Source organism: Emys orbicularis, chromosome 14, assembly GCF_028017835.1.
Source record: "Emys orbicularis isolate rEmyOrb1 chromosome 14, rEmyOrb1.hap1, whole genome shotgun sequence".
NCBI lineage: Eukaryota > Metazoa > Chordata > Testudines > Emydidae > Emys > Emys orbicularis.
This window is the reverse complement of record NC_088696.1, coordinates 38,142,034-38,169,973: the sequence shown is the minus strand read 5'-3', so window position 1 is coordinate 38,169,973 and position 27,940 is coordinate 38,142,034. Positions and strand designations below refer to the sequence as shown.

Sequence of the window (27,940 nt, the reverse complement as noted above, 5' to 3'; positions counted from 1 at the left end):
CAGGCTCATAATAAAAAAACTCTGTGTGGGAAGGGGGGTTGGTTTATAACTCTAGATGTGACTGTGGTCTGATTCTGCTCTTAATTACACTGATCTAAACATGACCGAATAATTGCATTGAGTTCAGTTGGGTTACTCTGTGTAAGTTAAAGCAGAATCTGGCCCTATACCAACTAACAGAGAGAGAGAGAGTGACACTGTATACTGGAGGCAACTCTCTGCTAGGGAAAAACAACTAGTTAGCATGTGGACAAAGAAGAGGGATAAATTACTTGTCCCATTTCTTTAAAGGGATTTTAAAGGCTAATAGATACAAAGGCCACACCTAAGTGCCAGACATAGCTAAGAAAACCAGTGGGTGTTATCTCTAGCAATTGTGGCCAGGCTGGAGATACAACCAGTGAGGTCTAGCCAGGCATGCAACCAGGCTCCACCTCTTTTTCCAGGAAGGGATGGGTCTCCACTCCAGGTGAAGTGAATCAGTGTCTCCTGTTGTTGTCTTCATCTTCACCTGAGAAAGAGAGATGAGCTGGTATTTTCTAATTAAACACTGTGAGTTTTCTGCTAATGAATTTAGGGTTAAACAAACTCTGATGTTAAATGTACTGATAATCACTTCTTCTGAGTGGCTTTGGTGTCACAGGTGAATGCTTGTCTGTGAATTCTGTAAATACTATTAATTCTAAAGACATTTCAAGACTGACCTAGGTGACTGACTGAAGTTGGAATGGTATGAAGTGTAGAAGAAATCCAGTCACAGATAGATGGCTATGTGTAATGCAGACTTGCTTGTGATCGATTTTTACTTGTTTCTGTGTCCCCACTATAAGGACCAACTATTGTAAGTGTCCATAGGTTTTCACTCTTTTTAGAGAGATGCTGATGTTGTTGCTTTGAAATAGTATAAAATTTCAATATTAAAGGGAAGTAAAATATATTAAAATAGAAGTTATGGATATTAAAATAATTATTAAAAGTGATTTTTAATCCCTTATATATGTTCTTTGCATTTCTCTCAGGTTGGACAATGAAAATAGATTAATCAGTTGCAACTTTTTAATATTTTTTTCTTCACTTTCTGGTCTTCATACACTTGCACAGTGCTGCAATATTTGGGGACTATCTTGTTTAAAAACAAACTCCTAATTCTATTGGTCTTTGGTTTTGTAGAAGTTTGTCTTTATAAAAGCCTAATTTTTAGGCAATATGTGACTTCTCAGTGTACTATTTTAAATAGAACAGCTAGTGTGGAGTGGCATCTCGGAATATGGTAATACCATGTATTTAAGTACTAGCTCTAACTTCACCTCATTAGATGGGTGTAACTTAATTGAGCTTAATTAATTGTAGCATAATGTAAACATGTATTTGTTTTAAGTCAGCAGTTCCAAACTGTGGTCCACAGATCAGTGAGGGGCTGCAGAGAGCTGGGTGCTCCTTCTCTTGGTTTCCAGCTGTTACATGCTATTAAAAGAAGCTGAAGTATGCGAATAGTCTGCTAACATTTCTTTCCCTTGTACTTGCCTTCTGTGGCTGCCACAGGGATGTTCCATGATCACAGGTGGAGGGGAAGCACTAATGAGTCTTTCTGTTAAGAAATGGTTCACTCTGTAGGAAAACATGGAGATCCTTTGTTATAAGCTAAAAAATAAAAACTGGTATTAACTGTCCAGGGGAGCCAATTGTCACTAGTAATTCTATCTTGGAAAGACTGTTTGGGTTCAGTTCTCTGGTGGGATCCACTCCCAGCACAGGGGACCTTCCAAGCTCATATAAAAACTCTATAGATCCTCCTCTTAGCCCCTGTTTTAGGGGGTGTGTCCAGGGTCGGTACTGGTTATCCTTGGGAGAGGAAAGGGATGCAGTTTGAGTGCACTGTGCTCTGTCTGCTCTCCTAGGGGGGCATGGGAAGCAAAAGATTTGTTAGAGACCCCTTGAGGTAGCTGTGACTAAAGCCAGGGGCAGAGCGCTCTTCAGCTACTATGGGACCACTTCTGGCCACCCCAGCCTTCATTCTGCATTGAGCGCTAAGATGGGGAAAACCAGAATTGGGGTCTTTATGTGGAGAAGTGCACACCACCAGATCTTTGTGTCTAAAGACCCTGCTTCTACACTAATCAAAGAGGTGGGACTGAGAGCCAGAATGTACACTTTGGAGAAGTCTAAAGTGTGTGTGTGTGTGTGTGTGTGTGTGTGTGTGTGTGTGTGTGTGTGTGGTGGTGGTGGTGCAGGGGAGAGAGGGGAAGGTTGTCAAGCTGTCCTGGAGTGGCTCAAGAGTGTGGGTACCAACCCCAGGGCAGACTGTTGAGAAGCAGGTCACAAACCCCAAATTGGCTGTGAGTTTTATACTTAGATTTCACCTATCAAGTGTAAACTTCTAGGCAATATAACAGCCTAACCATGGAATCACAGATGGGTCCCTTGGGTACTCTGATCTATCTTGCAAGCTAGCTCTTGTGATAGATGGTGCCCTATGGCAAAAGTCACAACAGTTGTCAGGTTACTCCCAGACCCAAAGGACCAGTCCCGTATACCAGGTCAGTTGCACCTTAGATCTCACACTAAAGACAAAGCTTATAGCCAATCCTGTCAAACTATCTAAAGATTTATTAATTAGGAAAAGGAAACAAAAGAGTTATTTACGAGGTTAAAGCAGGTAAACATACACACACTTGAAAGGTAATAGAGATTTGTATAATAAGCAAGCTCTATATGTCCCTTAGGGCTAACCCACACTAAGCAGCTGGGGGACCCTATGCTTATGCCTAGAAATCTTGCCCTCTGGAGTCTAAGCAGCATAGAGATACAGTTTCTCCTTTGTAGGGATGTTTGAGCTGCAAGCTCACCTGATGGGAGGAATTCACTTGCATGTCTCCTCTTCCGGGGGGGGGGGGGGGGGGGGAAGCAATCAACAAAGTCTTTTATCTTCTTTGATGTTCCACAATAGTTCTTCTAGTGTTGATGGGCCCTCTCTGTGGGACAGGACACGACACCTTCTGTTGTAGGCCAATGTGGACATACCTTCATTCCAGCATTTGTCAGTGCTCAGTTGAGACATGGGGGCCCGGCATGAGCTGGCACCTGCTTTGCCAGCATCACAGGGTTTAGCTCACTTTTTGTGGCTGCTCCAGCAATCTGGCAGATGCTATTGAAACACAAGTTTCGTCCTGGCTTCATCATAATCCTCTGGGAGTCTATCAGGACCCCCCCTCGCTACCTTAGAGTAACTCAGGTTCCATCCATGTGTCTGTTCTGCGCACTGCTTCATTGGCACTGCTGCCATAACCCTTCATGCTCCTGCCATCCTGTGAGATTGAGAGCTCTGACCATGAGACAGAACTTGGCTTAAATGTTGAACAAAAAGGCTGCCCATCAGACAGTCTCTTAAATATTGAAATGTGGACACTTGCAGCTGTCCTGAGGGTAAACACGATGTGCATGGTGTAATCGTCAGCAAAAGTCCTCCTTACCATATCTCACCCGGTTCTGTTCCAATTGAGCCTATTATCCTGCAGGTTGCTTCAGGCAGATGGATAACTGTACCTGTGTGAAGTCAATGGGGCTCAGCACAGGTGCAGGGGTCTACCTATGTGGTTCTCATTGCAGGCTAGAGACCTTACCGTGTAAGTGCTTTGGGGGCGAGGACACTGTATTTTGTCTTTAGTGAAGCCGCAGCACACAACGGGGGGCTATAAAGTAAAAATAACGGGCTCCTGTGGTGTAACTGGTGTGACGTCTCTGAAACTGCACTTCAGCTGTTCATTTTAGTAACCGTAGTCATTTTTTTCATTGGATTTCCTTGTCTGACACCGATAGACGAATAGGACCAGGTAGAGCTGAAAACTAAATGAGAACGCTGCAGAAATCCCCAAATTCCCCACTTCTCTTGTTCATGAGTATGAAGATGGGCACACTAGTAACGTACAGACAGTGCTTAATTTGTAATGAAAGAAGTGATGCAGCTCAAGCGATTTTTTTTTCATTCATAACTGATGCAGCAAGTCCAGAGGTGCCGGGGCAATGAACTGCCAAGCTGCGAGGTGCCGGGCTCAACCCTAGCAAGCCCTGGAATAAATTAAGCACTGCCTGCAGACTTCTATCTACTTTATCCCTGGAGTAAATATCCCTTACAAACATGGAATGAGAATGGTGTGCTGTACACAGAAAAAAATATGCTTTGATGTCTGTTTAAGAAGATTCTCCTTCAAGAACCTCACCATATAAAAGGAATTTAAAAGCCACTGCCAGAAAAAAAATTAATAGACATCTTCCTAGAATAATGACAGGTTTCAGAGTAGCAGCCGTGTTAGTCTGTATCCGCAAAAATAACAGGAGTACTTGTGGCACCTTAGAGACTAACAAATTTATTAGAGCATAAGCTTTCGTGGGCTACAACGATGGGATGGGATATGCATCCGAAGAAGTGGGCTGTAGCCCACGAAAGCTTATGCTCTAATAAATTTGTTAGTCTCTAAGGTGCCACAAGTACTCCTGTTATTTTATCTTCCTAGAAGAAAAAGCAAAAAGTGCCAGAAGCTGGGAATGGGCACTAGGGGATGGATCACTTGATGATTACCTGTTCTGTTTGGTCATTCCCTCTGAAGCACCTGGCGCTGGCCACTGTTGGAAGACAGGATGCTGGGGTAGATGGACCTTTGGTCTGACCCAGTATGGTCATTTTTATGATTCAGGAAAGCAAAGACCCCTGCTGAGGAGGGGACGATTTGATCTCTGAGCACAGTTGGGGTGGAAGATTTCTCCAATAAGAAACAGCATTTTTTATCCATTAAAGTTTCTCCCAAGATTTGGTGACAGAATGGAGGACAAGCTGTCAAAATGGTCATGTGGTAGAGAAGGTTACCTGAAAAAAAATCTTTTTTCTTTTTAATCCTCAAACGTGCACTGAGGCAGAAAATGAGTATTTGGTGTGGGTAGCACTCAAATGTGCAAGCAATTATCAGAGGAAATGGGATGAAATTGAGCAAAGAAAACTTTGGCTGAATATCAGAAAATAGTCCTAACAGTGTGGTCCCACTCTGAGGAGTAATCTGCTCCTAGGAGGTGGTAGGGGTCCCACTACTTGGAACTAAAACTGGATTGGAGAAGATACTGCCAGGTATCTGCGCTGATAGCAGGTGGTGGAGTAAGGGACCAAATAAGTCTATTCCCTTTCCAGCTTGAATCTTTTTATGGTTCCCACTTTCTGTTGATCTTTTCAGTGGGAGCTCACAGTTAGCCAGGGCTGTTATGTGCACAGTTCTCTCCAAAAAAGCTGCCTCTATGGTATTCTACAGTCATATTAGCAGAAATAAAGAGAGTGTGTTGCTTGTTTGATGATGAATAGCACCCCATGTAATTTGGGGATTGCTGGTATGGTAAGTTGTCTTCTCAGGGCCAGCGTCCTTCCAATGTAGTCTTGGGCACTGCTTTCTCTGGGGTGGGGGGTCCACAACTCATAACTACCCGGTCTGGCTCTGTGTGGCTTGTAGGAAATTCATGACTTGAAGCACTTTCCGTTTTTGCCAGAGCATCGCAGCTTCAAGTGAAGCTATGTGTAATTTGAGCTGGTATGTGTTGGGAGGAGGTGTTTGTGGTCAAAATACAAAAGGGACCAGCCTAGTCAACTTGTGCCTGTGTTGACAGGTTGAAAATCTGAAAGGGAAACTTCTGGATCAAGCTCAAGAAGTGAACAGACTCCGTTCTGAGTTGGTGAGCCCTTGGAAATTAATATGTTTTTTATATCTGCATTGCATGTCTTTTCCCCCCGAGGAGATTGTTACATTCGTGGTTGAAGTTGTTGGTTCCTTAGTATTTTACATATGAGACAGTAAAACAGGGAGAGAAAAGAAGGAAATCTTAGTGCAAATGGGGATTGTTTAGAAGCCTAAGGATGATGAATGAAATACTCCCAGAACCATAGGTTTGATCTGGATGGATTTTGACCAACCCGAGGTAAATAAATTGAAGTCCATTAAGTTAAATGGGAGTTTGTCCAATGCAGCCTTAAAACAGAGGCCCTGGCACTCTTCTCCATAGCAGGAGTTTGCTGCTGGTGTCCTTGACAACATTTCCCATGCCACTATTATTGTGGTATTCGCTAGCTGCATTCTGCCCTTCACCCCAGAGCTGGTTGCATTTCAGTAGTGCCATATGTGTATAGTTTGTGAAAAAGGTAGAATCCTTAATTATTAACGATACTGTGCCAAATCCTGTTCTTTCTTTTACCGGTGCAACTCCACTCAAGTCAAATGCATTGCATGGGTGTAGGGAGAGAGCAGAATTCGACCCACTGACTAGAAGTAAAATGTTGGGTTAACAAACACTTGGTCCCCTTTTCAGGGTGGCCCTGACTTGGAAAAGCATCGGAATCTGCTCGTTGCAGAGAACGAGCACCTAAAGCAAGACATGAAGTCATGTGAGGCAGAGCTGCAGAAGCTGAAGCAGCAGCATGTGAAATGCATTGACTGCGAACACATCCAGGTAAAGAGGTCACGAGGGTGAGGCGTATGCCTACAGACCTGCCCGCTGATCACATGGAAATTGGCTTCCTCTCACCCCCCTCCCAACTTGGTTTGCAGGAGAATGCAAGGCTGCAGGAAAGGTTGGCCCAGCTGCAGCTGGAGGTGGAGAAGGCTAAGGGGAGGCTGTCGGAGCTGGACCTGGAAGTGCAGCAGAAGACCAATCGCCTGGCAGAGGTGGAGCTGCGCTTGAAGGACTCCCTTGCCGAGAAGGCTGAGGAGGAGGAGCGACTCAGCAGGCGGCTGCGGGACAGTCAGGAGACTATAGCTAGCCTGAAAGCCCAACCCCAGCAGATAAAGGTGAGATGGAACAAATTGTTTATGCAGGGCGACTCCTATCGATCATTCTGCCCATGTGCTGTTCAACATCCATGCAGAATGCGTGTCTTCAAATTCCGGATAGAGCGAGAGGGCCAGACTCTGCCAGGCTTTCTCCCCTATCAACCCTTGATAGCAAACGGGGTATAAAATGGGCTAGCAATTGACTCAGAGAATCTAGGCGCTTGCAGGCGGTTTGAATACTGTTTGTTGTTTGTCTGTAGCTTAACAGAATCCCGGCAGTGCACAAGGTGCTTAGGGTAGGTGAAATCGGTCATATAAATAAGAGTCCCAGCTTTATGCGCTAAAGATGCCACTACCTGTTTAAAGTTACAGTAGATCTGGAATGGTGGTTGTGCAGATCGGCATTGAGCTCCAAAGAACTTGCCAGTTTCATCTGGTCCTTGTGGATTAACTTCCTTGAAAATTCAGTGGGGAATGCCTTGGATTCCGCCAATGCCGTGTCTGTCCCAGGCCTGATGGTGGGGAGTTTCTCACGTGCTTGTGTTGGGAATTTTTTTGTAGTATATCATCAAAACGGTGGAAGTGGAGTCATCCAAGACCAAGCAGGCTCTGTGTGAGACCCAGTCACGAAATCAGTACTTGCAGGAGCAAGTGGGGATGCAGAAACAGGTGCTAAAGGAGATGGAACAGCAGCTGCAGAAGTCTCAGAAGACTGCAGCCCAGCTCAGAGCCCAGGTATTCAGTACTGCATAGAGAATGGGGAAAATATATAACGTGTGAGTGGAAAAGGAGAGAAGAACATGTACAGAAGAACTTAGCAAACTGCATCCAACCTCAGAGCTCAGGTCTCTGGGTCGCACCGGGAACGTATATGGGAACAACTTGAAGAAGCTCCATTGGTCACATTACTCCCTGTTCAATGGCCTTTTTTGATTGACTGTTTCTGACTTACTCACCGAGCCCCGTGGTGCAAGTGAAAGAGTTTGCATGAAATGTTGGGTGGGTGGGTGAGTGATTCAGTCCTGCTGGGCTTGGCCTCTGTGATGCTGTTTTTTGTCACAGAGTAATAACTCCAGTTTGGGTCTCTTCCTAGATTATGCTGTATGAGTCTGAACTGGAGCAGACGCATGGACAGATGCTGGAGGAGATGCAGAACATGGAAGATGACAAGAACCGGGCCATTGAGGAGGCATTTGCACGTGCCCAAGTAGAAATGAAAGCTGTGCACGAGAACCTGGCAGGTGAGGAATAGGGGAAGCAAGTCCCACGACAACCTCACAGGGGTGGGAGGGTGGGTGGTACAGGTATTGGGGAATGTACCTTTCCAGGTGATGCTACACGTTCTCATATGTAGCAGGACTTCCTTAGGAGTTACTAGAGGAAAACCACACTTGGATTTAGAAATGCCCAGCAGCATTCGCGAATCCTCCCCACATCCCTGCCATCCGCTCTGTTGGTAGTTTGAGTTCAGACCTACACTTCCAAGTGAAGGCATCCAAATAGGAGAAGGGCTTTATCACCTCCCAGGTGGGATGTTAATGTGAGGATTATCAATGGTCTTATGTTTGTTTGCAGGGGTCCGGACAAACCTCCTCACACTCCAGCCAGCACTCCGGACCCTCACCAATGATTACAACAGCCTGAAACGGCAGGTCCGGGACTTCCCCCTGCTACTCCAGGAAGCTCTGCAGAATGCCAGGGCAGAGGTGAGCATGGCAGGAGAATCCTTGCTCTGCGGTAGAGCAGGACCTAACACGATGGCTTTGATTCTGCCACAATTAGATTTGCACCGTGAGCATGAGGAGACAGATGCTCTTTGATTCTCTGCCATGGGAACATCCCCCATGTTTCCCTTCTTAGATTCCTTTTCTAGTTCCTGCACTGTGAAAGAGGGGTGGGAGTGTGTGTGTGTGTGTGGTGGGGGGTTCTCCATACTTCTTTGATTTTTTCCCCTCTCATAATTGGTGTCTCCTCCTCTTCAGATTGGACAAGCCATTGAGGAGGTGAACAGCACAAATCGGGAGCTACTCAGGAAATACCGCCGGGAGCTGCAACTCCGCAAAAAATGTCACAACGAACTGGTGCGGCTGAAAGGTGTGTGCGTGAGAGATTATTTAGACAGCAATGGAGGGCTGATCTTTTTGGTGGGTGACATTAATGCAGCAGAAGTGCAGAGACTTCCCACTTCAAGCTTTGTGATTGGACTGAAGTTAGACATTTGGTCAGGCGTGGGACTGGGATAGTTGGTTCTGGGGGACCTACCCAGAAGGGCAATAACAAAAGCTTCAGCATAGGAGCTGAAGCATTTTTTTCGCACAGTAACCTATTGTGGTCTGTCTCCAGATCACCGTGGTTTCACTGTGCTCTACTAGGGACTTGATTCATGGCCTGCTGCAGACAACAATGTCTTGTGACTCCACCACCCGTACGCGCGCCACATAGTCTGTGCAGGGCACTAGCAACACGTCTGTCTTATGGGAAGTCTGCACAATCTGGCTTGTGGTCTTGGAGTGTGTTACTCTAAGTCGCCACCTTTGGGATCTGGAGTTGCAGAAGAGAATGAGAGAGGTGAAGTGGTTTGTGTTAAGCATCTTCGCTGTCTGATGCCCTTTGATAAGAGATAATTGGTGGGAAGGCTGATCGAGAGCTTGTCTCCGTATTTTAGTCTGTATTTTTGTCTTTGTAAAGGAAATATCCGTGTGTTTGGCCGAGTCCGGCCAATAACTAAAGAGGATGGGGAAGGGCCTGAAGCAGCCAACTCCGTGACCTTTGACCCTGACGATGATGCTATCCTGCACCTGATGCACAAGGGGAAGCAGGTGTCATTTGAATTGGACAAGGTTTTCTCCCCACAGGCAACACAGCAAGATGTAAGTACATCCACATGTTTCTGTACTGGTACATTAGCATGGACTTCCACCACAAGAGAAAGGTGTGTGTCAACATGAGTAGGGACATAATTATTTCATAAGGTCGCAGATCACTCACTGGTCCCTGATTTTGTAGGGGAAGGATGGAGAAGAGAAGGTAAAGCAACTCTTTCCTCCAAAGGAGCAATAAGCAGGTAGAGTAGAGCTCAAGTAGACTTGAGAGCTGTATCTCTGCTCCTGCTGGTATAAATGTATCTACTCTTCCATCACCCAATGATATGCAAAAAAATTAATGTAGAAATGAGATTCCAGCCCAGCCAGTCAATCCCAAGTGTAATCTGTGTGAGCGGCGCAGCGGGAGAGTGTCAGATATTGCTCATTTTTATTTCTTTCCCATTGGCAGGTGTTCCAGGAAGTTCAGGCCCTGATCACATCCTGTATTGATGGCTATAATGTCTGTATATTTGCCTATGGACAGACAGGTGCAGGCAAGACATATACTATGGAGGTAAATTTCCCCTTCTCGCCTTTTCTCTCTGTCTCCCTCCATCTTCCCTTTCAGTGTGTCTTCTTGCTTTGCTTCCTGTATTCTACGGCTCAGGGTTATCATTTCTCAAGGAAGGGTGAGGGTAGATTGGTCCCTAGATGACTGTATGTAATGGATACGCTCATGGGTAAATGTGTGTAAGTTCCCCCTTTGTCCCGGTGACCAAGAATGCTGTTGTTCCCAGGTAACCGTGCACAGCAGCCCTGACTATGCATCTCCCAAGCTTGTAACAAACCGCACAATGCCGACAGCAGAACACGCTGAAGAAGAAGGTTGGAACCTGGTTGTTTTGCAACCTTCTGGCTGTTCCCCTTCTCTACCACGAGCGTGGGAGGTGGATGTTGGTGATTCCACAGTGAATCATGGACACCTGTTCCAAGCTTTGTCATGGTGTAATATCCTACCGGTGTCCTCACAACTGCACACCTTATGGGCTCGGTGGTGAGTCTTGTGTCAGTCACTCTGTCACACCTTTCTCGCCATTGATGTCACATGTGAGATTTTTTCTTTGATCATCAGGGAACTCCTGAAAACCCAGGAATCAACCAGCGAGCTCTCCAGCTGCTCTTCTCCGAGGTGCAGAGGAAAGCGTCTGACTGGGGCTACACGATCACTGTCAGTGTGGCAGAGATTTACAACGAGGCGCTCAGGTAACAGGAAGGGAGCCTGGGAGGGGTAGGAGTCTGTAGGGAAGCTTGAATGTGGGATGTCTGTGTCCCTTAATGGGTGACATGGAGGGTGTGCACTGAGTAACCCTGCAAAGACAAGGGCAATCTCTCCTGGTGCTCCTCCAGGGCAAGGCGGCTCCGCACTGCGCCTGGGCAGGGCTGTGCATAAATGACACACCCGAACTCTGAACCAGGCTGGCTGTTTTCGTTGTGTTTACCAGGGAATTTACTTGTAGTGCTTAGGCTGGGAAATGGCTGAAAAAGCAGGTTGGCTTCATATCTCTCTCCTCCTCCAACTTGTCTAGTGTCCAGTCTCTCCTCTCCCACGTACAGGTAATTGAGAAGCATATGGTGTCTCCAAAATCTTAAACTACCAAACTGATTCTGGGCTGTACATTCTGTTTTTGATGTGTTCGCCAGTCCCCTAGCTTTAGCCGACTTGGGGATTTTTCTCAGCACACGGGGCTTTCAGAACTCCTGCCTGGAATTCTTCCCAAGCCTTGCGTTCCTAGAATGCCTCCTGTTTCTATGGGCTCTCACTCACGCCAACACCTGTTAAAACATCAGCCAGCAATCGGCTTGTATTTTCCCCCTTCGTGCTTGTGCTCTCTGCCTCCCCGTTTTCTGCTAATAGATGTGGAACCCCCAACAAGCATTAATTGGAAGCTTTTTTACATTAACATTCTCTGCCTGTGTTTTGTGCCTTTGGCACTTTGGTTGTTACGTTTGGAAATTGTGAGCTACGGTCGCGGAGAATGAGAAGCATTTTCCTCCAGTGAATTCTTCCTGTCTCCTTCAGGAGTAGGGGTGGGGGTGGAATGGAGCACAGAAGGGTGGCAGCAAAGACATTGCAAGAATGACTTAATTATACAACAACTGGGTAGGCTGAACCTGAGAAGGAGACGGTCAGTTGTTGAGATAATAAAAGCTGCAAACCAGGCATGAGTCGGATCAGGTGGAAACAAGGGAGTGGAACTTCTGAATGTGGATCTGTTTGGGGCACTCTACGGATGGGTTGTGTTACATGCCTGACAGACAAATAACACACACACAGAAAATAGAAGAGCTGAGACTATAAATAGCTGAGGAAGCATCCAGTGGGCAATGATTCCTCTGAAAATCGTATAGCTAGTGTAGCTAGTATTTAGTCTGTGTTTGTTCACCCAAAGCCAATTAAGAGTTTTTAGTGGACAACAGTTGGGGTAAATGTGCTTGAGGAGAGACCCTGGCTTCCAACGGCTGGAAAAAGCTTGTTCTCTCTTGGTCATAAACCTGACCACTGGCAGAGCAGAGCAAAGCAAGGGGGCCTGGCCTGACACAGTCTGTAGTTTCCTAGCTGGAGAGATTAGTTCGGGGTGGTCAGGCTGAAAGGCCTCAGACCTTTCACCTTTGTAAGTGGCTAGTGTAGGGAATAGAACATGACACACGAGTCTGAGGGGAGGGTCACCTTGCCTGTCTTTACAGGGATTTGCTTGGGAAGGAACCTCAGGAGAAGCTGGACATCAAACTGTGCCCGGATGGCAGCGGGCAGCTGTATGTACCAGGACTGACTGAGTTCCAGGTGCAAAGTGTGGAGGATATTAACAAGGTAAAAACATCCTGAGAGATGGAGAACCCAGGAGGGGAAGGGCAGAGATGGTACCTAGTAGATGGGGTGAACCAGCTGGGGATCACCTGCTGGGATGGGGTGAACTTCCCTGTGCATTACAGAGACTTACTCAAGTTCTTCTGTTATGAACAGACCAGCTGTTGGAGCAGTGGTGGCAGCATAGGGACAAGAGGATGCAAACGCCTCATCTCTCCACACATAAGATCAGGGCCATCCCTAGGGGGATGCGGGGCCCAGAACAAACCCCCACCCCCTGGCCCAGGTCCCGCTCCCACTCCACCCCTTCCTCCAATCCCATGCCCCACCTCTTCCCATCCCTGCCCCACCCTGCCTATTCCCATCCCTGGTCTACCCCCGTCCCACCCCCCACTCCACCCCTTCCCCCAATCCCATGCCCCGCCTCTTCCCGCCCCCTCCCCACCCCCATTCCACCTCTTCCCCCAAACCCGTACCCTGCCTCTTTCCGGCTTCCGCCCTCTCCCCCAAGCGACGCCGGGAGCTGTCAGGGCGGAGTGGAGTGGGCTGGGACTGGGTCGCTTGCTGCTGCCGGAGCCAGGCCCCCGCTAGCCCCCTAGGCCGCCCTGGATTTCCTATGGCTGGGACGGCTCTGCATTAGATGAAGGCAGTGGGACACAGATCCAAACCCTCCTAGACTCACACGTTTGATATTAGCCTCTTGTAGGAGTCAGACTGAAAACAAGGCACCCACAGAATCGGCCCAGGAAGCAGCTTGTAATGTGGGCTGCATTTCTTCACATGCCTAAGATTTGCTGTAATTTCATTTTCATGAGTCAGCACTTCACAAAAACAGGGAGCAGGTGACAGGTTTGTACAGAACAAAGATACATTTAGTTGGGGTTGGTCCTGCTTTGAGCAGGGGGTTGGACTAGGTGACCTCCTGAGGTCCCTTCCAACCCTAATCTATGATTCTATGCAATGGAGGTCTAAAGTAATTACCCTTCAGAACTGGGTGTGTTTGTGAGGAGCAGGGAAGGGAGACTAGAATAGGGCCCTGAATATAATGTGACAAATGCCACATGATGAGACCAGCTTGGAGGTCAGTAACCTTTGTGTGAGCCACAAATAGTTTAAAAATAAGATTTTGGGGCCTAGAGGCTCTCAGGGAGTTAGTGGGATACCAAACCTTTCACCCACAGGTCGAAGGGCTGGACAGTGCCTTGTGTGAAATGAACTGTCAGGTCTCAGTCCAGTTCCGTGTCCATATCCCAACTATATGACCCCGCGACCCCCCAGACACCCACCCACCCACCCACTGGGTTTGCATCCTTGCTGGCAGTCTCTGAAAAGAATGGGCCTTGTCCTCTGGAAGTGCTCCCACCAGAAAAGGAGAGAGATGCACTGGCCAGAGATGTGTGCTGGGAAACTAGCATTGACACTGCTCATACCATACCTATTCTATGGGTTAATATGAATTTAGTGCCACTGTCAAGCCAATATCTTTCGTGAGCAATTAAGGTCAGTCGTTGATGATTTCATTGCGGAAGGAATAGAGTTAATATTTGCCAGGGGTTATGAGCATCTGCAAGAAAGGAAGGGACTGCCGTTCACCCATGTTCTGCTCGGAAAATGGGGTAGGTAGTGGTGCCGAGTGTCAGCAAGGAAGATCTGCCAAAGACCTTCCCACCCTGTTGCTATTTCAGAAAGCGGTGAATGTAGATGGGATAGGTGAAGCTGCTGGCCAGACAACACAATGCAATCCAAAGGCTCACGGCTTTCTGCCTCTCTCCCCAGGTGTTTGAATTTGGGCACTCGAACAGAGTGACTGAGTACACCAGCCTGAACGAGCACAGCTCACGGTCTCACGCCCTCCTCATCGTCACAGTAAGAGGACTCGACTACAGCACAGGCCTCAGAACCACAGGTTAGTGTCTCCTAGGAGGCGGAGGGGGAGACTGGTGATTACACCCGTCCTTAGATGACACAGGCCTGGAGATTTGGGTTCAACTGCTGAAGTGGGTAACAAGTGAAAAAAGAACTGGGTGCCACTGGCCTGGTCCTTAGTAGATGCTTGTCTCGGACACAGAAAGCCACGCAATTTAGCATTCCTGGGAGTCAGTGTTTGGGAGCAGACTGCTCAGGGTGTTGCTGGTCAGGACTGCGTTGTGTAGCCCGATTGAAAAAGAGACTAGCTACTCTAGAACATCTGTGGTTATACATGCGAAGATAAGGTGCTCAGATTTCATGCTTCGGGGCATCAGCTGATTGCTACAAGGGTCAAGCAGGAATTTTTACCCCCATGCATTGCACAATTGTGCAATGATTCTGTATCAAGTGTAGGCAACCCGCAAAGGCAGGCTAATGTAAATTTGATAGATAGCTCAGCTTGTACAGTCCCATCTATTGGCCCTCTATCATCAACTCGAAATGTAATGAAAATCCAAGCTGCAGGTTGATCTGTGGGACTCCCAATTCTCCATACCAATATAAAGCTCCAGGTGTGTTTAGTTCCTAACTGGAGGGGATGGGGATGTTCATTAACTGCTAGACAGACCCCACTGTGGTTAGCACTTCCACGAGGGTCGAGCAGGTAGCTGCACAGGATTATTAAGTCTGTGTGCGTATTTGTGTTTTGGCTGGTCATAGGGAAGCTGAACCTGGTGGACTTGGCTGGATCTGAACGGGTAGGCAGGTCTGGTGCAGAGGGAAGCAGGCTCCGGGAGGCCCAGTACATCAACAAGTCGCTGTCAGCACTAGGAGATGTGATTTATGCTCTGCGTGCCCGCCAGGGTCACGTGCCATTCCGCAACTCCAAACTGACCTACCTGCTCCAAGACTCCCTCAGCGGAGATAGTAAAACCCTCATGATGGTGCAGGTGGGTTCTGGGGCCGACTGGGCAGACGAGGTAAGGAGAGATGGATCTACTGAATCAGGAAACTTTAAACTGACCAAAAGCCAATTACAAGAGAAGTCCAGAACCTCATTGGGTTCTTAACAGGTCTGAGGAACGGACATAAGAAAGCTTGTGGTCTCATAATATAGGTGCTTTAGTTTGGATTGGTAGATACAATAAGGATTCACTTGAGGTGTGGTACTCCTCTGAAAGTGGCACTGTGGGATTCTACGTGTAGTGTCTCTAATTTTAATCAATGGTGCTGTTTACAAGTGAAAAGATGGTTTTTTTCTTAACTGCCAGCAACTTGAGAGTCAAGCTGGATATATTCCATCCCATCACTAGTAATAAAGGCCCTGCTGGCCAAATAAAGGCCCTGAGCAACCCCCTTGGCTTCATATTTTGCCTTCAGTGAGACCTGTGCAGTTCTGTTGCTGTCTGTGAGTTTGCACAGGTGTAACTGCCTGGAACCTGGTTAGCAGGTCTGTCCCTGATGCAGAAGAAGGAATAGAATTTGGCTTCTCTCTCGTAGCTGTGTTGGCTTCTGCAGGGCTAATGGGAGTAAAGAACAATAAAAACTCGTTTTAGTTACTCAAGTGAGCAAGGCTGACCCTGAATGTCCCATGGGGAGTAGATGAATAAGGAGGTGCCATTTTTACACAGGCACTTTTTAGAGTAGAAACCACACTTCTAAGAATAAGTTTGCAGTGCAACAAATGATACTATACAATTTTATTGTGATCCGCCAACTGACTTATATGTTCACTGGGCATTTATTTAAGCAGCTTCATTCTGTTTGGTTTGATTGGGGCAATACACAATATGTATTTATATAGCTGCCTTGGACCAGACTCAGGAATCAATCACTGCCCTTCTGTTTTTTGGGAACACCCTCAATGTTACCACCGTGAGGAGTGGCACCCTCCTCTGGAGGCAGGCGCTCCATGGAAAACCCTCCTACATGCCAGCAGGATTAGCTCTTCCACTGGTGTAAACTGGCATAGCTCCACTGCAGTCTCCAGACTCTGTGTGTGTGTCTGTCCTTGTGCCCTTCTTTGTCGACATTTGCTACAGACACCTGGGCTTCCCTACACTTCCTACTTCAAACCATGCTCCTGTCTCAACATGAAAGTGCTGCAGGCCAGAACATATTACAGTCTCCCTCTCCAACATTAGAATCATAGCAGATTAGGGTTGGAAGAGACCTCAGGAGGTCATCTAGTCCAACCCTCTGCTCAAAGCAGGACCAACACCAACTAAATCATCCCAGCCAGGGCTTTGTCAAGCCGGGCCTTAAAAACCTCTAAGGAGGGAGATTCCACCACCTCCCTAGGTAACCCATTCCAGTGCTTCACCACCCTCCTCGTGAAAAAGTTTTTCCTAATATCCAACCTAAACCTCCCCCACTGCAACTTGAGACCATTGTTCTGTCATCTGCCACCACTGAGAACAGCCGAGCTCCATCCTCTTTGGAACCCCCCCTTCAGGTAGTTGAAGGTTCCTATCAAATCCCCCCTCACTCTTCTCTTCTGCAGACTAATAACCCCACTTCCCTCAGCCTCTCCTCGTAAGTCATTTTCATTCCCCTCCGCTGGACTCTCTCCAATTTGTCCACATCCTTTCTGTAGTGGGGGGACCAAAACTGGACATACTACTCCAGATGTGGCCTCACCAGTGCCAAATAGCCTCTCTTCTTGAGTTCTCTCAGTGCCGCTGTGGACTAGCTGCACTTGGTTGGGTCTGTGCTGGTGATGAAGAATGAGGAATACGTTACGTTTTGTGTAAATGTAGGGCATTCCTCTCCCCTTTCCCTGATCATCTCCGTTTCGTACTCCCCTAGGCACTGCAGAATAGCTTGCTATTTGGGACGTGCCACGGACTGAAAGGGAAAGGTTCCAATGCAATGGAAGGTGCCTTCTTCTAGGAGATACTCAGGTCTAGCTGAGAGCCTCCTCCTCTAGTGTGCTAAAAATAGAGCGTAGCCACGACAGTGCACCCAGTGAGAGGGCTGGCCACCCAAAGTACAATCCGACCGAGGACTGTAGGGATGGACTTAGGCAGTCAGCCCAGCCTGCTACCTGCACTGCTGTAGCTACCCTTCTATTTTTAGCGTGGAAGTGGGATCAACGATAGTGCGCACACGTCTATTCGAGCTGGAAATGACACCTCCCACTCAAAGTAGAGACACACCCTCCGTGACAGAGGAGGAGCACAGCGCTGTCTGTCACGGCACTCCACCAGCATCAGAGCCAAGAAGTAGGGGCATCCAATGAGGTTCAGTCAGCCCTGCCTGCTTGTCTGTTTACACTATACTTGGGGGCACTGGTGTGAGGAAAAGACTTGATCTTGAAATAGAACCAGCAAAACTCATCCTTTTCAATCGTCTCTCTAATAGCTCTACTCAAGGAGAGCTCTGTTGTGCGTGAGAGGAGGGAGGAAAGCTGGTAAATCCATTCACAGATTCTAGTACTGGGCAGGTCACAGAGATCTACTTGTATATGGAAGTCTGAGAAATCTCGTACTAAACTATGTCTCTAAACGTAGCCAGGCCAGGCCAGGGAACACGTGGCTTTTTGGGGTGGGTTTCCCCCTCTCCTCTGTGTATTTTTCTGTGGTTGGCATTATCAGATTCTTAATAGTCTCTCTCTACTCACCTCTATTTGTTCACGGTGGCTTGGGGTTGTTTTCTTTTTAAACCTCCCTGCAGCTTGTGTGTCCCCTCCCCACCAGGAATTTCACCACTAAATCACTAGAATGCCTGTGTCTCCACTATTCCCTTACGGAAGAGCCCCTGAGCGGTTGCCAGCTGCTGTAGCTTATTTCAGCTCTCCTACAAACAAGGAGCGTTAGTTACAGGGAACACATTTGACTCTGATTGTAAAGCACCACATACATGTACAGTGCTATAATGGGAAATGATTGTTAGTAATCATAGTGTCCTAGCAGCACTGAAATACTCTTGCTGGGATTGAGAGCTGGAACTTAGATTCTCTCCAGCCTCACACTGTAACTGCTGTCTGAGAGTGAACGTGGCTCTTCCAGTCCTTCCCCCCCGCCTGTTGCCAGGGGTCGGCAGCTCCCTGCTGCGAGCAGTATGGGAATGTTGGGAGGGAGGCAGCGAGAGTTCAAGGCAATGAATGCTGTGTATTTCTGTCTGGCTCCAGGTCTCTCCAGTGGAGAAGAACACAAGTGAGACTCTCTGTTCCCTAAAGTTTGCTGAGAGGGTTCGCTCAGTGGAACTGGGCCCTGTATCCAGGAGAGCAGAACTAGTGTCCTGGTCTAGTCAGGAGCACTTAGAGGTAACGAACCAACCCTGTTGCACGCTTCCATTGCCTTTCGTTAGATTGTTCTGTTCATTTCTATGGTGCGCTGTTCACGTTCTGTTTCTCTGCGACACACACAACCGCCTCCACCCTGGAAGTCTTTCTCCCTCTCTCACCAGCCCCAGGGCCTGACTTTTGGAACGCCCTCTGAGTGGCCTTCCAGAATACACCAGCCTGCTCAGAATACAACAGCCCATTTTCTGACTGCCTCGAGCAATAGTGATCCCATTATGCTGGTCCTGCATTCTTCACATGGCTGCCTGGAAAGTGGCAGATTGACTAGGCTGGCCCAGTGGGGTGATTTGTCTTAAAAAATCCTTAATGGTGCAGTCACTGTAGCTTTTCTTTGCAGTCTGATCCCAGTCTCCGTCTCTCTCTCTCTCTCTCTCTAGAATGATTCACCAGTGGCAGCACAGCCCTCCATTCGAACACATTCTTTTCCTAGCTCCGGGACACCTACAAGACGAGCAGGCTCATTCCGGAGGAAGCTCCAGACCTCAGGTAGGTGCAGTGGAGAGGTCTCCTTTGGCCTCGCTGTGCTCCCCTATTTTCGATAATGCTTCCTGACACATGTGGATGTGAATAACAAACTCCAGACTCTTCCCCCTCTGTCCAAACGGTATTAATTCCCACCCCCACCGCCGCACCCAGCTATGGTTTCTGAGTCCCTCCCAGCAAGAAGAGAACTTCTTTTGAAGGCATCGTTTGCACAAAAGGCTGACCCAGAGGGCTTGTCTTATCATACATGTGTGAGCTGCCTCTGCAGCAGCAGACAGAGCCCTTAGATCTCACTCCGGCAAGCTGCTTTATCCAGTGGCACATAGGCTGTAGAGTAAATTCACAAGCCCCTAAGAGGGCAAAGTTAGGAGGCTCGTGTGAGTGGATGATGGTGTGACAGACTGATTATATCCTGTAAGATCCTGGACAAACCTTAGGGAATTAAGACAGACTAATGTAATTGCTCTGGTTATCCACTCTTTGAAGCCACCCTCCTTGGATTTCAAATTGGATTCTCCAGGGACCCACAGACAAAGGGGATTTTTGGATAAATAGCCTGGTTTTAAACTGGCTCAGGGCCTTCTTCCAGCCAATGGGCAGGACCCCTGCTCCACAGAGGGCCCCAGCCCTGAGGGAAGGGTTGGGCCTACTGATGCCCTGTAAGACTGTGTGCTTTTTTCTGAGCTGAAGCTGTGATGAACTTGAAACCACAAGGAAACCCGTTGGGTGGTGTGTGTGTGTGGGGATGGGTTGGGGGGGGGGTGAAGGACTACTCCTGCCAGAGCCCATATTAGGATTGGGGTGATCTCTGGTAAGCTTTTTAGCATGGGTGTAGGTTCTTCCATTGTTTTTACTATGTTTTCGGTGTGGTGCTTTTACCTTAAGAATAAAAGAGGCTTGCTTAGAAAGAGCTCTATGGTGAACACCGTTAACCATCTCTGAGGAGAAAGCAAGCAGCTGTGCTTGGGCAGTCTGTCTCTGCTGCTGGGAATACCACAGTGAAGGCAGGGAACTGTGCAGCCTGGAAATACCCCAGACAGAAGGGAGAGAGACGTGGGTCTCCACCCAAGAAAGGGAGCTGGAATCCTGGTGCCCTTGCTGGGTCATTGAGGGAAAACACAGGGCAGTTGCCCTGAACTGTGACAAAGGGCGCTTTTCGGATACATCCAGGCCCGGTGTGCGAAGAGCGATCCTAGGAGCGGAGGTGTCCACCTGCTCTGATGTGTTGTGCTCTATTCATGTTGCCTTTTGAGGGTCTTCACCGGCCAGTTCTCCAGATAAATTCCAGAATAGACATGACTAGGGAAAAGAGGGTTGGTAACAGCCGGGGCTAGTGCAGCAGAGAACTAACTGCCCATTCGCTCATTAGCTAAACACAAATTATCTGGCACAGTCTCAGTTAAACCTCTGCCACCTCCCTTCTCTGAAGAGGACCCTAATCCTAACTCTGTGGTGACGCCGCCTGGTCTGAGATCTTCATTCCACCTGCTCTGCCTCTGCTCCAGCATCCGTGTGGTGGGGAGCCGGTGCTGACCAAGGGAAGAGGTTTTCATTGCAGACTGCAAGCTGTCACCGCCTCATTTAAGGACCAGTAATGGCCATATAGTTTGACAAGGCAGCACAGCAAAAACCACCCTTGGCAGCCCTTCCTGAAGGGGGCAGAAAGAGAAGGTGGTGCTACATAACCAGCCTCAATCGATCCCCTTTGCGCACTGCTCTGAATCCCACTGCCAACTTCCCTTCCTCCCTGTAGCACGGAGAGAAAAGGTGGGGGAAGGGGGAGGCTTCGCTGCAGGGGGCAGGAACATGTGTAACCTCATCTCCAATGAAACTCTGTTGTTCACTTTGATTTCAGCCTGAAATTAGGGGCAGTCCTGGCCTCCAGGTGAGCATGTGCAGGTATGGAGGGCAGTCGGGTTTCAGCCTTTCTGTAAGCGGTGAAGGTCTCTACTTCAGCAAATGCTTAAGGGGGACGGTCAAGTCTGCTCAGTAACTGGCAAAGGGGGCTTGTGTCTCAGGAACGGTGTGCGGTGGTTTGCAGTCTCTAATGCAGGGCGCTTTTTCTTTGGCAATCCATGGTGGTAGCAGGGGGAAGCCCTCAGACCCTAGGAGCACTGTCTGCACATTGGTGTTTGGGGCAGGAATTACGCATTCTCCCCTTTGCTATAGTATTGATGCTCTCTTCTTTCCTTGTAGGAAAGCTGAGGCCAGTCCCTGTGTGATGGACACACTCAGCTGGGGAACAGGATCTGCTCCAGACCCAATGAGCTCATGGTGTGAAGGAGAATTCCTGCGTTTCAAGAGCTGTGAAAACGGAAAGAGACTCTCTCCTCCTCCCCCACATGTCTCCCATTGGATTGACAGTGCACGCTACTGTGCCCTGTCACACATTAAGGAGAGAGGAGGACTCTGTGGGATCCAAGAGCCAAAGGTGAAGACAGTTCTCTCCAGGCTCCTGGGCAGAGGCAGAAGCTCTTGGAAGCATGGACACAGGTTGCTCCACTGCAGATGTGAAACCAGGTTGTCAGGTGCCGGTTCTCCTTCCCCCATCTCTGAACCAAGACTCCTGTAGAAATCAAGTCCCACCCGGAGACTCGTGTCACCACATAGGGGCACCAAGCTTGGCCGTGCACAGTACAGACTCCATTGCTGGCAATGGATGCCCCTGGAGCTGGATTCTGGTGGAACTGAGCCCAGGGGACTTTACCTGCCTACCTGTGGCACTTATGCATGTACACTTTTATTTGCCATATGGAGGTTTTTAATGGATTTGAAGGGAGAGTAGAGCTGCCAGGGGCCTCTCCCATCTCACTGCCCCTGGCTTTGGTTTTAAACGAATAAAGAGTATCACCAAGCTGTTGGTTTAAAACCTACCAACCAACCAAACGTGTCTGTGCTTTCCTTGGTGCAATGACCAGGGCTGCGTCTGTTCGGACCTATTCATGGCTGGCCGGCTGCTGCCAGAGTGAGGGCTGTGGAATGGAAGATCACAGACTTTTATGCCACCATCTTCATCGCCTCATACTTAGCTGGGGTAAAGCTTGTGTAGGCGTCAGCTGGTTGAGGACAACCTAGACAGGAGGTAATTTACTGCAGGGACGTCCTCATTGGCCCTGGTTCAAACTTCATGCTGACGTACTTGCACACATGCTATTTCATTGGATGCTGCTGCCTGACACACCCCAAAGGGAGGGAAAGGGTGAACTTCAGAGGTAAGGGTGTGTGCCTCTTACTCTTGGATTTAAACAGCATTTAGGGATCCAGAGGCCATAATTTGCTGTGCTAAAGCTCACAATCCATTCACTTTGAAGCGGTCTTCCAATGATTTTCACCTCTGCAAATTGCAGAGGGGACTGTCCTCTTCACCCACTTTCCCTAACAATACAAGCAGTACCATCTTCTGAACCCACGTTGCTGTTTCTCAGGCAGTCCTCCCCCTCCACCACTCATCTCCTTAGCTGGGGAGGGTGGGGATAGCCGCACAGGAAAGCAAGTTTGCTGGTCATTAGGGTAAAGGGTGAGGCCGAAATGTTTTAGCCCTTCCCTGTTGTTTGTCCCTTGGCAGAACTTACCCAAGGAGCAGGCACTCTGCCATGACGAGTCCGGCAACCTCTGCGTATAAAAGCAGCAACCAGCCACCACTAAAACCAGCTGAACTGTCTGCCTCAAACCAAGGGTTCCTCAAAGCCAGCCAGAGTTCCTTGGATCCAACTCTTCCCACTCTAGAGCAAATGAAGCTCTTAAGTGACTTTCATACCTGTATCCATTGGCAGGAGAGGGGTACAGAGGTTAAGGTTAGAGCTGAGAAAAGCAACCACTGCCTTTTAACTGGTGTTTTCCTTGTAGCTATGACCCAGGCTTCCAGCTATCTCGCAGATATAACTTGGTACTGCTCGGCAGGGAGCTGTAACAAGCTGGAGCAGCCCGCTGGTAACAATAATGGCGCTATCTCGCTTGCCAAAGACCAAGGGGTTCTTAACACTGGGTTTAGAAAACTGAATCAATCCTTTCCCACCTCCGTTCCAGGATCAGTCTGTCTCCCCGAGGCTACTCCTGCCGAAACATGTGCCAAATTCTCCCAGATGTCACCAGGGCGTCTATTTATTTTGACGCTTGCATCGTCCAGCAAAGGCGGGAATCCCGCTCCCATTGAAAGCAAGATCAGGCCCCACTGTGTGTGAACATTGGAGCCAGAACCCTTTCTTACCGTCCCTCTGCGTCTCACCACTACCCCCACCCCCAGGGTGCATGCAGTACTTGACATACAGGGCTGTGCAAAAAGCACCTGTTAATGTGCCCGTGTAGTAAGGCTGCTGCTGAGCAGTGATCGAATGTTTAAAAAAGCTTCAAATAAAGCTAATTGTAAAGCTATTTAAAAACCTCCTCCGCTCTTTCTAAACAGATCAGTGTGTTCGTTCATGGACGTGTCAGAAATATTTATATCCTCTCTTACAGTAGCCGACTGAAAAGAAACAAGCAACAAACGTTGGTTTATATAGTGAAGTGTGGATGTTGTCTAACGTTTGGGGGTGGGGTGGGGTGCGGTGGATGGAGTTCAAGCTGTTGTTTAGAGCAGCTGCCCAAATACACCCAACAGGTGTGCTGGCCTGCATTACGGAGGCCAGGCTGCCTTTGTCAATCTTCCCCGTATTATAAAGCCTTGATTCCACCTTGGCTCTATCTAAGCTTGTGCTTGCGCCGTGGAGTCAATTTAAAACCTCTAGCCTTGTGTAAGAGTAGATGTTTTTATGTATTTTAATAAAAAGATCCTGTTTTGTAACAAAACTTATTTTAAATAAATTGTATAAAGCAACTGCTTTCACGCTATTTGTTTGCCTGCTACTAGTTTATGATCTCTCTCCTGCTGGCTGCTGCAACAGCTTAAAATTCTTTCCGCTCCCATTTTACTGCCATTTGCAAAATGTGTTGCTTTGATCAGTCTTTCTATGCTTTATCCTAAAGCGCCTATTTAATCTCTCTTTTTGCTGCTGTTTATTACAATCTGAGGTGCAGCTTGTCTTCTGCAAGCTGCTGCCTGAGAAACATACAAAAACTTAGGTGCTTTTACCATCACCGACCTTAAACTTGTCATTTTTGGAACAGGGTGGAATTATTCTCTTTTCTATTTAGCGGTGGGTGGGAGGGAGAGAGGCCACAGCTGACAGTGCACTGTAGGGATGGTTCCTGGCAGGGACTCGATCCTAGCTTGTTGCCTCCTCGGAGCTAGTGCAGTTGGCCTGAAAAGGATTACATGTCTGCTCGCTGCAGCGAGTCAGAAAATGAAGGGAGAATGTGGATCTCCCACTTCTAACAGAACCTTAATCAGCATGTGTCATCCTCCCGCCAATTAGTACTCCTGGGGCAATTCTGCACCACTGCACATGCGCAGAATTTATGGCCCCCACAGCTTTCTTTGCTTCCCTGCAGAAAAATGACTTTCTGATGGGGAAGCAAAGGGAAGCCACAAGAGCAGTCATGTTTTGGGTGTTCAGGGCAGCCAGCAGAGAGGTAAATCACTGTGGGGCAGGAGGCAGGACTGGCGAAGACCCGGCTCGTGGCTCCTACCCTGGGCTGGGGAGGACGGGACTTCCTCTTCCCCTGCACAGCATCCAGGGCCAGGTCAGACTCACCCCCACTTTCTCCCCCAAATGCAGGAAGCTCTGCAAACTCCCCCTGCTTCCTGCACCCATTGTTCTTCAGCTGTATGGGGAGGGATCCCTGTACAGGGAGCTGCCCCCCCATCTGCCCAACACTCATGCATCCAGAACCCCTCATACCCAGACCCTCCTGCTGAGCCTCAGCCCTTTGCACTCAGAACTCCCCCCCCACACACACACCTGAACCCCCCCCCCAAATGAGCCACCTGGATCCCCACCCCACTGAGCCCCAACCAGCTGCACCTGGATCCCCACCCCACTGAGCCCCACTCCCCCAGCATCTGGACTCCCCTCTGAGCCCCACCCACCCCTCAGTCCTTTCTGCCAAGCTCTATCCCCCCATACCCAGACCCCGCCCCACTGCCCCCCAACCACCTTCGCCTGGACTCCCTTGCAGAGTCCCATTACCGCTGCACCCAGGAAACACACACCCCCCAAGCCCCTGTGCATCCAGATCTCCCCTGCACCAGGATCCACCACTGAGCTGCCCACACCCAGATTGCCCCCCACAGACCCCTCTCAACCCACACCTGGATCCCCCCACACTTGCATCCTGCCTTGCCCACATAGGGGGCAGGGCCCTGGGGTAGGCCCAGTCCTTGTGCTGTCAGGGTTGGGTGCAGCCTCACCACTGAGTTCACGTCCTAGGGGAGGGGGAAAAGCTTCACAGGGATCTCCCACCTCTGTGCAGCCAGTGGCCTGTGTTCCCCACTGCCATGCTAGAGTCTCCACATTTATTGGACAAAAAAGATGTGTAGAATTTTTATTTTTTTGGCACAACATGCCCTCAGGAGTAAATTAGGACAAGGAGAGGGTTGCAGCTTCAAGCTGGCTTCTGTACACAAGCACGTAAGTGGGGAGGAAACTGAAGGACAGCACTTCTTGATGCACGTACAGTGTCATGTTGGATGCAGCAACAGGAAAAGACTTGCAGGAGGTGGATGGAAAGAATGGCATTGCAGTTGCCTAGGTTAGCTGCTGTGTGGGGAAGGAGGAGGTGGGCTAAGCCATAGCATCTCCAGCTCCTTAACTAAGGTTGCTTAGTTTGTGAGAGATTCAGTGTTTGGCAATAATCAGTCCCTTTCCTCGGCTAACACCCATTCCAGCTCCATACAAATCAGGAACACAGGTGAGTCAGATAAGAACAGTTGTGTACCACTTTCAGTACAGAGCAAACACAATAACTCTGGCTCCACATTACTCTGCTCTCCTGTGCCTCAGAAGTTCCTGACCTGAGTCTGCTCAGCCTCGTACCTATGCTCTACAACAGTCTCCCTCCCCGTCAAGCAGCCAGGACATACCCAATGAAGAACTCCCCGCCTGGAAGAGTAAAAGGACCAATCAACACAGGGCAAGAGCACCCCCTAGCTGCCCCTCATCCACCAAATAACCAGCTGCAGTTTTGCTAGAAAGCAGCCCTGGAGTTAGCTGATCTCCTACCAGACCAGAACTGTGGGCAAGTGTGGAACTCAAGGTGCACAGGAATCCCGTAAAAGGGACTCTGCTACCAACACCAGTTTCATTCTTACCTCTTGTAACAAAACAGCACAGCACTCGGACCGCACCAGAAACCAGTGAGCACAGCCAGCCCCAACTTCACATTCTGCCACCGCCGAGCAGTACCACACTGTAATTAAAATCTACCTCTACAGTGGTGGGATGAAGAGTGGCCTCGTTAAGGTGACACTAGTTTGCCTATTATATACCTACATTTGAACCAAACACACCTTTGAACTTTACCAAAATCAGATCCATCTACCTGAAATTTCACACCAGATCTTAACACGGACAGCAAAATTTGTATGGACAATTTGGGCTCAGTCAGACAAGGCATTTAAGGGAGAGGGGGCAGTGTTTGCTTCAGACAGATTTCCTTCAATGTAGTTTGGCTCATCCTAGCGCCAAGCCAGCTTGACCAGTAGACGACGCGCTTCTATTGTTCTGTTGGTCCTGTTGAGGACTGGTGCTTGGTCGAGCTGGGTGGGGAATTAACTATGTTTGTCACACACACGTCTTTATAAAGGAATAGAAACTTTACAAAGCCTACAGGGCCTGCTGTAGACATCACATAGGCTGCATGGTCCAGAAGCAGGTGGCCAGGAATGGTAAGGGAGAAAGAGTAGTAGAGAGTAGATTCCCTACATTTATTCTTTGCTCTCGCCCTCACTTCTGGTGTTCACGACTGCTGAACTGAAACTAGGGAGTGGGGTGCTGGAGACAGCAGCGGATTCAGATTTAACCTGAAATGGATTTCATTTACCAGACACACTATTATTTATTTCACCTGTTTATAGGGAAACACTTGCAACACCCCCAGAGCTGGTGGACAAATCGTTAATCAGCAGCCTACAAACTAACAGCTCCAAGAGACAGCCTGATGGAGAGAGACAAACTCCAAGACCAACCACGATGAATCAGTTCCTAGACTACTAAATGATCGCAGAAGCTGAAAGGATACAGCATGGGCAAAAAACAAGGGAGGCACCCCAAGGAGCCAATGATAGACTAAACCAAGGGGCGTTCCCGCATGTCAGAAAGCTAGTATTTGGCCAGGATATTTATTTTAAGCAGCAGACTAAACCTCTATGCACTTAACCATGAAGAACATCTGCTACCACAGTCTGAGGCATGAGCCACCATGCTCAGAAGTGGAGCCAGGACTTTTTGACTGAACCCACCAAGCACCTACTTACTGCATCTCAGCAAGAGTCACAAACTCAACCAAGCAACTGGGCATTTGTTCCATGCTGCTCTGAAGCAATCCCAGCAGAGGTTAGTTCCTTCAGGCTGGCAGAGCTCTCCAAAGAATTATGGAAAGCAACTGATGAGTGGTCTCAGGGTGCAAATCACTTAGCCTGAGGAGGCTGCACCCAACCCCTAGAACCACATTGTCTGTCTCTTCACAGCTGAAGAGGCCAGTGTTAGAAGTTTAACATATAATTGTGTTTACAGAGCTCCGCTGTATTTACCAAAAAAAGAGAAGCTCTGACTCAACTGTTCTCCCCACCACATGCACTAGGAGAGAAACCACCTCTTTCCCTCTCAGTTCAGCTGCTCCATGCGGACAGACACAGCTGCAGAATGACTATTTGCATTGCTGGGTGTTTTGTGAAAGA

At 48.5% G+C, this 27,940-nt stretch overlaps 1 protein-coding gene across 1 annotated transcript in view; it reads left to right on the top strand.

Moving 5' to 3' along the window:
• The window catches only part of KIFC3 (kinesin family member C3), a 37,421-nt gene extending 15,389 nt beyond the window's left edge, over window positions 1-22,032 (top strand). The window contains exons 5-20 of the mRNA XM_065416416.1: window positions 5,644-5,709; window positions 6,340-6,480; window positions 6,579-6,818; window positions 7,362-7,535; window positions 7,894-8,041; window positions 8,376-8,506; window positions 8,783-8,894; window positions 9,489-9,670; window positions 10,074-10,178; window positions 10,737-10,867; window positions 12,350-12,473; window positions 14,247-14,376; window positions 15,099-15,328; window positions 18,511-18,645; window positions 19,062-19,170; window positions 21,364-22,032. Coding sequence (XP_065272488.1) covers window positions 5,644-5,709; window positions 6,340-6,480; window positions 6,579-6,818; window positions 7,362-7,535; window positions 7,894-8,041; window positions 8,376-8,506; window positions 8,783-8,894; window positions 9,489-9,670; window positions 10,074-10,178; window positions 10,737-10,867; window positions 12,350-12,473; window positions 14,247-14,376; window positions 15,099-15,328; window positions 18,511-18,645; window positions 19,062-19,170; window positions 21,364-21,389 — 2,184 coding nt within the window. The 3' untranslated portion in view covers window positions 21,390-22,032. The remainder of the gene's footprint in view (window positions 1-5,643; window positions 5,710-6,339; window positions 6,481-6,578; window positions 6,819-7,361; window positions 7,536-7,893; window positions 8,042-8,375; window positions 8,507-8,782; window positions 8,895-9,488; window positions 9,671-10,073; window positions 10,179-10,736; window positions 10,868-12,349; window positions 12,474-14,246; window positions 14,377-15,098; window positions 15,329-18,510; window positions 18,646-19,061; window positions 19,171-21,363) is intronic.
• The last annotated feature ends 5,908 nt before the right edge of the window (window positions 22,033-27,940 follow it).